This window comes from Daucus carota, chromosome 6, assembly GCF_001625215.2.
Source record: "Daucus carota subsp. sativus chromosome 6, DH1 v3.0, whole genome shotgun sequence".
NCBI lineage: Eukaryota > Viridiplantae > Streptophyta > Magnoliopsida > Apiales > Apiaceae > Daucus > Daucus carota.
In genome coordinates, this window is record NC_030386.2 from 16474667 (window position 1) to 16488807 (window position 14141).

The 14141-nt window shown below is 35.5% G+C and overlaps 1 protein-coding gene and 1 long non-coding RNA gene across 2 annotated transcripts; one reads left to right on the top strand and one right to left on the bottom strand.

Moving 5' to 3' along the window:
• Positions 1–3111: 3111 nt before the first annotated feature.
• LOC108224584 (uncharacterized) lies at positions 3112–4111 on the bottom strand. Its single transcript, XR_001807411.2, has 5 exons — positions 3921–4111; positions 3690–3749; positions 3514–3564; positions 3400–3444; positions 3112–3243 (listed from the first exon to the last, which is right to left on the bottom strand). It is a non-coding gene; the product is annotated as an uncharacterized LOC108224584 (long non-coding RNA).
• A 3018-nt stretch (positions 4112–7129) lies between these two features.
• LOC108224583 (large ribosomal subunit protein bL31c) lies at positions 7130–7835 on the top strand. The gene is made up of 2 exons (XM_017399252.2): positions 7130–7290; positions 7366–7835. The coding sequence occupies exons 1-2, from the start codon at positions 7222–7224 to the stop codon at positions 7687–7689; spliced, it is 393 nt and encodes a 130-aa protein (XP_017254741.1). The 5' UTR covers positions 7130–7221; the 3' UTR covers positions 7690–7835.
• Positions 7836–14141: the final 6306 nt, after the last annotated feature.

A 14141-nucleotide genomic window follows, 5' to 3' on the forward strand; every position in this document is an offset into this window, starting at 1 on the left:
ATATTTTAGGGCTTAGTGTCTTCGTACATTTGTCAAGAAAAGATATTTTTCTATTAGAACCCACAAAAATTGCTTCATTTACAAATCTGGTCATTGAAGTTGCATCAACACATTGATTTTGTGTAGGCTTTATAGGCAATTTGGTAGTACTAAGAGAAGTCCATGGTCTATCCTGCAAAGATATGCAATGACCGTAACTGTTTTAAGTGTAGGGAGGAGGGGAGAACATAGAGCAACCAAGTTAGAACATTCAAAGATCCTACAGACACACACACACTACAAAAAGGCGTGGAAACGATAAAATCACATAAATATTTAACTTATGCTATACCAATCCTCAAGAGAGATCGTGAACAGAGGATGGTAATCATACATTAATACCCAGCTTTTTAGTCGATGAGAAATAATAGATATGATTCTTTAGGTGCAACCCTATAGTCGTGTAACTTCTCTTATAAGCACACAATTCATTGACCACAACTCATGGTGAAATATTTCAGAGCTTGGTGTGTTGGTGTTCAAACATAACCATCATTAAGATTTTTATAGCTGTAAATATATATATATATATATATATATATATATATATATATATATATATATATATATATATATATATATATATATTACGGAATTTAGCAATAACCTCAGAGACGCATCAAGTATCAAAACATTAATCAGAATCAATGTTTACTTGGCTTGTGCTTATAAGATATATTTCTTTATGTGCAATATTGTAGCAATGTCATTTATCTATCTTTTGAACATACAATTACGTGGTAGCAAGCAGTGACATAATATTTTAGGGCTTAGTGTCTTCGTACATTTGTCAAGAAAAGATATTTTTCTATTAGAACCCACAACAATTGCTTCATTTACAAATCTGGTCATTGAAGTTGCATCAACACATTGATTTTGTGTAGGCTTTATAGGCAATTTGGTAGTACTAAGAGAAGTCCATGGTCTATCCTGCAAAGATATGCAATGACCGTAACTGTTTTAAGTGTAGGGAGGAGGGGAGAACATAGAGCAACCAAGTTAGAACATTCAAAGATCCTACAGACACACACACACTACAAAAAGGCGTGGAAACGATAAAATCACATAAATATTTAACTTATGCTATACCAATCCTCAAGAGAGATCGTGAACAGAGGATGGTAATCATACATTAATACCCAGCTTTTTAGTCGATGAGAAATAATAGAGAAAAAACGGGAAAAGAAAATGAAAGCAATCGAAATCTAGAATTAAGCAAAACATAGATTTGTAAAGAGAATAAATATAAAAAAGAATGAAATTCTTTTGACTCCAAAGAAATGTGTATTACTCAAATTCAAATTCAAACACTAACCACATAAATAATTGTAAAGAGATATGATAGATACATCCTCCGATGTAAAACACTAATAATATCCATGCTCGCTTCATATCCTGCAAGTTGAAATAATATATAAAAATCAAATGAAAATCAATTTTTTCAGTTTTAGAAAAGAAGCAGAGAAGATGTAGTAAAATAACATCAAACTACCATTACATGATCTAGAGCTTAAGAACTCCGGAAAAAAAAAAATCAGATTGAATGATATTAGGATTTAAACCATTAGGAGGCTGCCAAATAGCATCCTGATTCATTTTGTTGTTCACCGTAAGAATCGGTTTTAGAACCCACTGGAATCCATTGCAAGACTTGTATCATCATTAATCCATATATGCTTAATGGGCATATAAATCTTGACCCGCTGGAGGTAGGTAACATAATTGGCTTGCAAGCAACACAAAAATATTGTTGCAAGATGGTATATAGTGCAAGATGTATTGAAGTAAAACAGGAAGAATTAAGACCTGAGAGGTTAACATTGTTTATATGCCTCTGAGGTGTGAGATTGCACTCTGTTGCCATGCCAGGTCCGAGTGCGAGATGGCTCTGCAATTGGAATGATTTCCTGGAACAACATATATCTACAGTGGAGCACACACATAGATTTATATCAGAATTCTTTTTTTTTTCCAAATGATGAATGAGAAGTATACATCTACTATGTTATACAACCTGATGGAGTCTGTTGCTGTACTTGTGGCGCTGCGTGTGCACGTGAGGGAAAGGAAGGCTGCTTATCAATTTTCCAAGCTTTACTTTTACAAACTGATGATGCGCTCACCTGTCTAAGCATTATATCTTATAAATACGTGAAAAATTACTAAATAGAGCGGGAATCCACATCTTAAAGAAAATTATATAGTACATCCGGGATTTGCAAGAACCCATTAGAATGAAAAAGGCATAAAAATGAAAGACAAAATAGTTATTTGAAAACACAATTCCATGGGTAGCAAGTTGTGACATAAATATTTTACAAATTCGTGCCTCGTAGTTTTTTTGTGGGGGAAAGATTTTTTTTTTTTCTTACCAGGATCAAGATACGCTAAAACCATTACTTGTAATCTGATAGAAATCCAGATTAGCCAAATAGACAGCAGCCCCAGCAAACAATTGCTTCAATTTCAGACTTGATAGCTCCCTTAACACCAGATAGTGTCTTCAAAATGCACACTTTCGCTTACTCCAAGTTTAAAACATCTATATATAAATTAAAACCAAATTATAAATTAGAACAATATCATATATAAAACAAATATATTCTAAATAAGACTTCAGTGATCAAACTGTTCAAATATTCGCAGAATCAAATAGAGCTTTAAATCAAATAATATTATTATAAAAGTTTAAGTTGAAGAATTATTCTCTAGCAAGTATAACCATCCTTGAATGATGTATACTATACAAAATTCCCGATGATCATGAATGCAAGCGCAAATTCAACAATGAAAGCATGATTTTTTTCTCAATTTAGGTTTGCCCAAGGAGGACCGGTTCTCTTTGCACCTGTCAATTAACATAATAAAAAACGATTTAATTGAGGTACTTTAAAAGTCCGAAATACAAACTGCAAACTTGTTTCCGGTGTCTGCCTTCAGAATTTTGATTAGTGTGTATTGCTAATATGCCTTTCCTGCCAAATCATCACAAACAAATATAAGGCAATAAACTTTAAGAAAGACCTCATCAACTCTGTGTCGACGTATCCGGACCTTGGATAGGCTGACCTCAAATATAAGCAAAGCTTAAAGAAGGCCCCTGTGCTGACATATCCGGACCTTGGAGAGGCTGGCCATTCAACTCTTGCATTATTCTTCATAAGGATTCATTAGAGAGCGAAAACCTTGTTGTTGCTTGTACTTCTGTGAATAAAAGATTGAACCAAAAATCTGGTGTAGTTAAAGAAGGCCCCTGTGCCAAGTAGTGCTCTTATAAATTTAAACAAAAGTATTTCTTTGACGCTTCAACATAAGACATGGAAATGGTGGAAACCACATTAGATTGTGGTAAAATAATACCTTGCGTGCTTTCGTTTTCTAATTCAGTCCAACAGCGTTTACGAACTACAAAAAACATTAAAACAGTAAGCAAAGTAGATGTTGTGCTGCATAGTTAGAGATTTGGTGGCAAACCATGTAGAACTTATGTCTCATTTGAACCCGTGTTATAATCTATCCCAGGACCTACATATCATCAACACAGATATTTAGAAACATAAAAAATCTAAACAAATGCGAGAAATTAAGGTATAAGAGCTGTCCAGGAGAGGTTAGTAATTCTATAATAAAGCAAATTTCTACTGTTTCACCTTTATTTGATCCGCTTTCCTTGTATTTTCAGTTTTGTGAGGAACTGGCCTTGACAGAAGCTGCACCCATCAATAATATCAAAAGTATGCAAACCTTTTTTACACAATTCTCTCTGTAGCACCATACATGTACAATTAAGTGCACAAATAAAAATGATTTCTCAAATTTATATATGAAAATAGTATCATAATGAAAGAATGCATGCCAAATTTATTGATTTATTAACATACCTACAATATATTCACTCCGGTATCCAAGAGTGTCATAGGAGCATCAGCCTTTGTCCTCCCATACTGGCACATCGACTGTGCTCTCTATCGGGTTTTTAGTTAATCCAAATCTTGAAACTTTAATTCTAGATACTTACAGGCCACCACCGGCAGATATACCATATGATGCAAATTTAGGACGGCCCCATACTGCATCACTGTTGAAGAAAGTAACAATGGGATCAGTCATGAATCAACACCTAATATCTCGAATAAAAGTGATATTAAAGTACAGTCTCACACAGTTCTTGACTCGTCTAAATTCACACATATTTTTCCGACACAGGGTTGTTTGTCTAAATTCACACATATTGTCAGGTTGCCTACTGATTTCATTTTTAATCAATGAATTCTCTATCCTCCCAATCCGCAGGCTAAAGAAGATGAATAGATACTCACATTAGGATCTTAAAGATACAAATGACCACAATTAGAGGATGATAACAATCGGAAGTTGAAATCAGTTTCAAACCCAAGATAGCTTAAAACAATTTACAAATCTTTTAAGAAAACTAAATTAGATTAAATATCTCTGTTTAATGGAGCTTGTAAGCTCTAACCTTTTTGGCATTAACAGCTCTGATATTGCGTGGAGGAAGGATATCCCAGTCAGTGTACATGCTTCCAAGGTCTCTCTCTCTGCAATCAAGAGGCACAAACTCCTGCTCAAGCACATACATGAAATTGTGATGAAACTGTCACCAAGTGGTTATAAATACAATATAAGAAAGTGCCTATAATTCTCTACCTTGGAGGCAAACTTGCTTATCCAGTTGCAACTGCTTGAAGTGCCGGTTCCCCATCATTTAACACATCACATTACAAAATTTACACTTTCACCGCATTTGAGTTTAGGAATCCAATTTGCAATATCTGAAATCTCACTGTCTTAACTTAGTCTTGCTGGGTAGTATAGAAATAAAGCCAAATCAACATAAATATAGATTTTATCTGTGTAAACTTTAATAGAACAAAGAAAAGTGAAGAGAGAGTAAATATGAAGAAACATGTAAATTGTAGTGCAAAGAGGGTAAAAGTGTGAGGAGATCTTATATAATCAAACAAACAGAGAATATAAATCAAACACCTTGAATGCATTCATCCAAAATATTCAAAAGAAAGCACTCTCGTTAATCAAATTATGTTGAACCACATCTTATCTTCAACACATCACAAAATTACATAATCTATCTAAAGTCACAAATTCAAATGTAAGAATTAATAGACGAAAAAAAGGGAGAGGAAATAAGAAAAGAGAGGCCTTTGACATATCTGGGAAAATTGGAACACATTTATAGTATAAACACGTTTGTAAATATAAACTTACTCTTACTTGTCGATCGGGAATGATTTCGTGGAAGGGATTCTGACTTGTCCATCGATGATTACAAAAACACGCATTAGACATTTGATTGAATGCAGAAGAGGCAAATATACGGAATTGGCAAATTAATGAGATTCTACGGGTTGAGGATATTTAACATGTCCTGTGCATCATATGCTTTACATTACGGAATATCTACAAACATGTATTAAGCGATGTACAAATCAATCATATAAAATCGTACCCGGTGCGGATGAATCACTCTCATCAGTTGCCATGGCTTGCTGATTATGATCACAACTCATTGCCAATAATGTTTTGAACAGAGTAAATGAAAGAGTGGATTAGAGAGTGGGAAGAGATCAACAGCATGCCAACGGTAGAAGATCGCAGCGCCGATCCATATGAAACAGAAGCTTGATCTCCGTAATTCGAAATTTGAATTAAGAGGCAGAAGATAAGGAAAAAACTGACGTTGGTAGATGGGTTACCGGGCTAACGGGTCGGTGGAGCAGGCTAAAATATGGATAATTTTTGAAGTATTTTTGGGGCCTTCACTAGCATGCATTAAGAATATATGGATGGATATGGATTTGCATTTTTGAAAATTATGCAATTCGTTCAATGAGATGAATGACTTGGATAATTATATATTAAAATAAACTAATATTAAAGAAATTGTATCTCACATAATTAACTAGTAGCTAAAAATATTAAATAATATAAAATATATTCTGTTTTAAATTAAATTAAACTCAAAAATTAAAAATATTATTTTTATTTGATAAAAAAATAAGAAATCCATTAAAATTCATATACAACTATAAATAAATAAATATAAGAAAATACTACTTTTTTAAAAGTATTATAAAAGATACTATCATTTTGGAACTTATTTTCAAAAATAATTATTTTTAAATTTTATTATCAAAATATGGTTTGTAACCATACTTGAAACTTTTTTTTTGGTCAGGAACCATACTTGCAACTTTGATTTAATTTTTGAAAAAAGATGGTTTATATGTTGATTTTAGCTGATTCCAGTTGTTTTCCAACGATGGAGATGGAGACAATGGAGATGGAGAAGAGGAAGGATGAGAAGGAGACAGAGAGATTCGGGACCATCGGGCTCGCCACCTTCGACCAATACCCGAACGAAGGAGAAAATGTCAACCTATCTTACATACATATGACTATTGTTCTGCATCGTAGTTTTGATTTTTCCAATTAACATTGCACATATGTAAATATGTGAAGAAATTCGCCAATTGATCTAAAATGGTGAATTATGTCAATTTTGGCTATTATTCGTGGTGAGGATGATATCCCTAACCGTCTTGTAGCCTTGTAGCGAAGGTTAATATAGCAGATGAGGAGGTTGGGTATGATAGCATAGGGGATTTGAAGGCGGATAAAAGATGAGGAGGTCGGGTATGAATGTATGGCGGTGAAGGGAATTCGAAGGTGGATGATGATTGGGCAGGGGTAGTGCTAGAGTTGATCGGGAGAAAGGATGGATTGCAGTAAACAAGGGTTTTAATATACTTGTGCTGTTTTGGTATTTTAGGGCATGTAACGCAACTTGTTAGCTAACATATTAGGTAACTAAATATGATTTCAAATATTAATTTTTTAAAGTTACATTTGTGGTTGAGATGCAAATCGTATTTTGATTTTGATTGATCAGTTGCATAACAGTTGTAAATATAATTACAACAGTTGCAAACCATATTTTTAAGAAATAGTGTTTTTAAAAATATTTTTTTCCTAAAAATATTTTTGAAAATATTTTTTGCATTTTGGATATTGTTTGGAAAACCCCCACTATAATGGACCGGATAAAATAGTAAATAGAACACTGATAACGATCTTCTTCGACTCCCCCAATCTCCATATCTTCTTATCTTCCACAAAAATCGCACACAACAAACAACAACAATGTCTCTCAGCTTATCTAACCCATTTCTCCAAGCTCATCTCCCTCCTCCATCACTCTCTCTCAAAAAGGTACTAAACCAAACCAAATTTAACTAAACATTTCACATTTTCAATTTCATACTAATCTCTCTGTTTTCTCTCCAGGATGTGTGCCAAACGCGGCCTTACACGCCACGCTGGACCTGTCGGAAGCCAGACATACACCCCAAATTCTACGACGACGCCAAAGTCTACTGTAACGGACAGCTTGTAATGACAACTGGAGGGACCAAACAGGAGTATGTTGTTGATGTGTGGTCCGGAAACCACCCGTTCTATCAGGGCAGCAGGTCGGCGCTGCTTCTGGATGATGATCAAGTCGAAAAGTTTCGAAAGAAGTTTAGTGGTCTGGACTCGATTATGACTATTCCTGATCTTAAAGGGGAGATTATTCTTCCGCCTAAGCGCAAGGCTAAAAAGAAGAAGTGATTTAGGTAAAATTCGGGAGATGTTAGGGTTTTGGCGGTGTAATTTGCTTGTGTTTTTTGTTTAATTCGATAATGTGGTTGAATTGTGGATTTGATTTGTCATGTGAATTTAATTTGAATGACTAATTGTATATTTATGTTGCTGAATTCATATGACTATATGAGAATGTGAGATTTGCTTGAGTAGTATAGGATATACACGTAAATTCAATGTAAGATTGGAGTACAAATTGAATTGTATTGTGGATTGCCTATGTGAAGCTAAAGCTAGGGTTTTGAAACTAGCATGATGAATTTGTTTCAAGGCTACTTTTAGAGAATGGTGTGAAAGTGGCTTGTAGATAGGCAAGGGTTATAAATTTATTTTGAACTTCTAGCTACGTGATGCTCCCATTTGGTTGTAAATAGTGATACAAAGTAGTAGATGCTCAATGTTCACGTCTTTACCAAAGATTTTGGCAGTTGAATATATTCTTTATCCCAAGTGTGAAGGTTAGGAGATTGTGTTCAAATTATCGTCAACTCTTGCAGTAGCAACTGAATTAATATTGATTTGTGAGGTATTCTCGCTACTGGAGTCTCTGCATGCCTGTTTTACAAGACAATTTGATTTTTGTCAAAGTTATGCAGCTATGCAGGGTTTGTAAATCCATCTATATGATATAATTTCCACATAATATACATATAAGACATCTAGCTAGGTACTGCTTCCCAATTGGTTGTAATATAGTGGTAAAGCCTCAGTGTCCACATGTGTACTTAAGATTTTGGCGGTCGAGTTTCGGGACTCTATTCCCCGATTGCGAAGGTTAGCAAAGTGCTGCTTGATTTAGTGTCAACTCCTGGACTACCCCCAAATGAGTTAAATTTGATGGGCAATGTGCTGCAACTAGAGTCTCTGCATGCCTGTTACAAAAGACTGTTTAAGTTTGTTGGAGGTATGTTGGTATGCTTCCTGCCCCTTTTCTATTTCATTTTTGTGTATTTTATGAAGTGAAAACAATTTTGTTATTGTGATATTCTGTCCTCTTAATCGGGTCTGATTACTGTCTGTTCTACAGGGATATAAGTTTGAAAGTTTCACGTGATTCATGTTTCTGCTAGACATAATGTTTCTGTTTCTTTTAATTTTTGTATCACTCCTTTCTGAAGTAAATGCAAATCTTTCATTAGTACTGTTGTCAGAACTACTAATGATATGTTGATACTACATCTGCTTCTAATCAAAATCAGCTATTCTTCATTTTTGTGTATTTTGTGATTTGTATTTCATTTGGGTTATGGGCTTGGCCCAGTTTGGAACTCTGGATCGTCACGTGTTTAATTTGTGCACTTGTTTTCAAGGTTTCAGATCTTCTCCTGCTAGTTAGTATAGAGGCCCATGTGTTTGTCCTTCGGAATGACCAAGTTCTTATGGATTCCAAAATATCAAAGTTACTAAAAGTTGGTGGAAGTTGGAAAGGGTCCTCTCTATATACTTGGTTGTATATACATATATTCAACTCGCTTTCCATATAGATTGTAAAACAACAAAGGACTGTTGTAGTACGCAGGGTCAGTTTAACAAAGGACTGTTGTTGAATGCTTTAATCAGAGCTAATAAGCTAGAAGTTATAGGAGGTGGAAATTACCCTTTCGCTATGTTTGGTTGGGCGAATATAAATTGGCCGAGATTCAAGTAAAATATGTACCATTTTGCATGTGATATTCATAAGTTTCATTCATTTTTCTGTACAATTCTACAAATTTAAGTCTAAGTTTAATATCTGACATTTAGGGATGAATTCATTTCCTCATCCGACCAATGTCCTATTACAAACAAACAATGTTACAATAATCTACACTTCTATTGCACCCTTGTCTTGCATTTTTACTTTGCAGTTTTCCATCTCATTTTTACTCTAACCAATTTGTTGGTCTCCCTGTATGCAGGGACAACCTGTGAGGAAAAAAAACACTCTATCTTACCTCAGCATTTAAAGATAATTTAGAACTGGTAAGAATCGTACTGATGCGAGATTTGACTATTCTATAATAGTGCTAATTTGGCAGAATATATTGATCAAATCTGCTATAGATCCTTGTAATTAGTCAAACATATGATGTACTATATAATAACTTAAGCAATTTGCCGTATGATGTGGCACTATCTGATTATACATTCTATAACTTTAAAAATCACACCCCACTTACTATCTTGCTCCTGTAATAACTTCCTTGCTTTTAGGGGTAATCTGAGCAATATATTATGTCTTGATGTGTGGTTTAATGCTACATTGATACTCAGGTATTGTAAAATATGTCTTAAAATAAAGCTGATCAGGTATAATGTTACTAAATTCATATTTATTCACAGACCGCGTTGACATGTATAATAAACCATATGTTAGGTAAGCTGTAACTGGATTTATGTTATGTTTAAATAGTTGCAATGTCTGGTAATTGGATATGATTATATAATAGTACGCTTTACCACCTTCCGCACTGTGTAGCTTACTGTATGAGGAAAAGTTCAGATTAGTGTAAAAAGTGAACAGGTAATCTTGGATTTTGACGTAGTGTGTTTGAATTTTATTGAAACCGACCTGATCCTAATTCTTACTTACCCGAGTTTAGTTTACTTCACAAACAAGCAATACTCCGTGTATTAAGCGTTTTGATGGGATAGACTAATAGACAGAGTTAGATTGTGATGATTTATTTGTATTTGTATTGTCGCTCGAACTAAAAGCACTTAAACATGAGGTATAATATACTTTTATCATTTCTGTATGACTGTATTGACTATCGAAATCGATATATGGAGGCTGGTGAAATGTTGTGGCACGTACGAAGCTCTGCTGCAGATTCCCAAATATTTTTTACGAATGTATGCATAGATGGCGAATAGGATAATTTTCCCTCTGTTCCGGTTTTCTAGTCCCCATTCTCTTTTTTTTTTTGTCTCACAACGCTTGTCCACATTAATTTAGTGGGTGTTCCGGAGGGAAGAAGCCCGACTTCTTGCCCTTATGAGTACTTTCTAAAGTTTTCTATGTTGTTTGGATGAACAAGCCGACTAACTTATTTGAGAGAAGATTTTGGCTTTGTATGATTTTAAAATTGTGATTCATTACGTAACATGACTTAATTTGATAAAATGAGAGTCCAAAATATTTTGCCCAAATATTAATTGCACCGATTTTCACCCACCAAAAGTAGCAAAATAAATTGAAATAATTTCAGTTTTCTTCTTGAAATCCATTTTATCTAAATCTCAAGTTTCCGCTAAAATATTTCAAAAGAAAAAAAATTCGTTAAAATAATTTAGTGGAGCAATGGATCTTACATATTATTTTACTTCTATAAAAAAAAAACCCAAATCAACATAAAATAAGGTCGAAAGGTTATATTATATACTATTCGGTTAAAATAATTAAATCTTTGTCTTGAGTAAAATACTTTGATTATATATTTAAAATTGGTTGATTAGGGGCTTGCATGTTTTCAATATATGGTGGGGTGTAGGGGAGAAAATCAAACCCGTCACAAATTCAACTCGCAAGTACGAAATTGAGATTGAGATTTCAGGTTTAATGAAATTATCAAGTTAAATCTGGAGTGACTTCTTATGTGTTGTTGATAATAAACTACAATTGACTTTTGTACAAACAAGATCTTATGACTTGTACCATTTAAGTTATGTTCTAGTAGTGTTAGTATATAAACAAAGATCAAGATGTAAAACATTTAATCTAATTTGTAATCGTTTTGTTTGTTGTTTATTCTTCTCTCTTACTCATCATCGCATCCGTATATGATGCATAACATCACTATTTTTCTTATCATCATTTTAGTGATATATTATGTAATCTTTTTCTACAACACCTGCTAATTCGTACACTTTCGTGAAATTATTGTCCACTTCACAATATATTTCTTTATCAATCAATTTGATATCAATGAGGCTTTAATAACATTTTTCATGACAATGATGTTTCTCTTATAATTAGGAGACAACTAATAAAATAGGAGGTAACTGATGTTATTCATGAAGAATCAATAACATGTTTTGATTCTACCATTTTATTTTCTTCGATCGATGTTGTTCCAACTGAAACCAGAACTTCTATAAGACAAAAAGCTAGGTCAGTCCGGTGAACAGACTACGATGTCCAGTCAACTTCTTAGGCTTTGATTTGTCAAGTGTTAGAACTTGAAGTTTTGATTTAGATTCACAGGCATGTCTGCTTATATTGTTTAATGTGAATTTAACATTTATCATCAAATTACGAAAAATATAAAGCGAGCTGAGCCTATATAGATAGAGTAAATAAAATAGCATAAAATTAAGTACAAGTCTGATGAGGAAGTTGAACACTATAAAGTATACGATGATAAGAACTCTTGCATTTGTAATGATAAGAACCCTGTTCATTGACAGATGACTAATTTGTTATACATGTGTAAATAAATTCATTTATAGTGTTGATAGAGGAATTTGGTAACCAACAAAGATGAGGTTCATGGCCGGAATCAAGATCTGGGACGGTGGTTTTGGTCGCCGGAGTGCGGTGGTTGTGCGTTTTAGGGGGTGGTTGAGATTAGGGTTTTGAGTTGGTCTCACGTGCTCTCAACTCATGATCCCCCAATGTGCCTATGTACCCCTATATTTATAGGGGATCAAGCCGTACGTACTTCTATTGAACCAAGACTCCTAGTTTGATCAGGACTAGGCCTCTTGGGGATAAGACCAACCCTGAGGTGGTGACTTATCTCTTAGACTTCTATCGTCTTTAGAGTCCTACTCCAGTTAGAATTAAGCCTTGAGGCCAACTACCTCAGACTCCTAGTCCAAGTACATCACGGATACGGCATCATCTCCACTACGAGAGATGACACTAACCGCTACTTTTCGTAGCATGGAGGAGACGTCTAGTAGAGCCGTGACCAATTCCTTGAGGTGTAGGGCGCGCCCTTCCCCCTTAGTGAAGAATCTCACTAAGAGGTAAGACAAGTAAGGAGCCAAGTTACACGATCGTCTCAGTCCCCCAATGAGGGCTAACTCACCAGAATACAGGACCCAGACATATGATCGGCCTTCATGTCACCCCTGAGGGCCTTCTACAACCGTGATCACCCCAAGCCCCCGCACGAGGACAACCCGGCAGATAGCAGGATTGGGGATTATAGATCACGCCCGGTCGTAACCCGGGAACTACCAGATGAGCCTGATAACTTCCAGATGAGCCTGGCACTAGTCTTCATATCCCTCGGAAGGGTCATCACATCCCCCGGGGGGGTAGGTCTTCATATCCCCCGGAGGGGCGGTCTTCGTCTCCCTCGGAAGGGTAAGTCTTCGTATCCCTCGGAAGGGTCGTCACTGAGACTCACTCATCCTCTCACACAATGCGTCCACATGTGGGCGCGACCCCTGAGGGCGCGCCCTTTGTCTTCGCTGTCTTGTCCCATTAGTTGTCTCAACCAACAGGTCAAACTTGTCTTCTAATATCCGAAGGCCGCGCCTACGGGATCGTCCCGCTAAGGGCGCGCCCTTGGTCTTCATCTCATGGTCAATTTCTTACAAGGTCCGCGCCCCTCGGTCACCTCCGAAGAGGGCGCGCCCTCCTCCAACACCATGACCAATTTTGGCCATAACAGGATGGACGGACGGTCGGTCGTGTCCTTCCATCAACATTCTCAAGTAAGGCGTCCCTTCTGTGACTCGGAGGGCGCGTCTTCTTCACACAACATCGGCGGATTAGTCACGCCACGGAGGACTGCGCCCTTCCGTTCAGATTGGTGTCTTCAAGGGTCGGTCGCATCCTTCCTTCGTAAGCGGGAGGACGCAACCTGATACCTCATATAGGACTCTTAGCCCAATTCATGCCTTACTTAGTTAAACTAAGTATATACCCGGCCCAACAAGGACCTAGCCAAATTTGGCTATAACATATAGTATTATAAATACTTAGCATATTTCAGGATTGAATAATGATTCACGAGTTTAGATTGATATTTTTATGCATGTTGGAAAATAACTATTGATAAGCTTGTCAATAGTTATTTAAATGTACTGCTTGTTTTGGTTTATTTGTGTGATAAGTCCATATGTCACGTTAAGTGTGCTGTCTCGTAATTGAATACACGCTTTTAGTTAATTTTGTGAAGTATATAGTTTTTATGATTTTATTTATCGAAATTGATTATTTTGTTGATTGGACGGTTTTTAAGTAGAGATAGCAAAATATGACATGACCCGAAACTCGCAGTCCGTCTCCGAAAAAAATATAAATAAGGATTGAGATATTTATGTTTCGAATTGGGGTAAAAAAATTTCTGAAAAACTTGGGTCGGGTTCTAGTCGACCTATTGTACCTGAACCTTCCATAAAATATAAATAATTAGTTAATTTCTCTAGTTTTATCAATTCTGAAAAAAATGAAACTATAATAAAATATGAATAAGATATTA

Excerpts from the sequence above, each read along its gene's own strand:
- LOC108224583 (XM_017399252.2), top strand. The coding sequence starts at position 7,222 with ATGTCTCTCAGCTTATCTAACCCATTTCTCCAAGCTCATCTCCCTCCT. Across the intron at positions 7,291-7,365 it reads CATCACTCTCTCTCAAAAAG|GATGTGTGCCAAACGCGGCC; the intron begins GTACTAAACCAA and ends TTTTCTCTCCAG.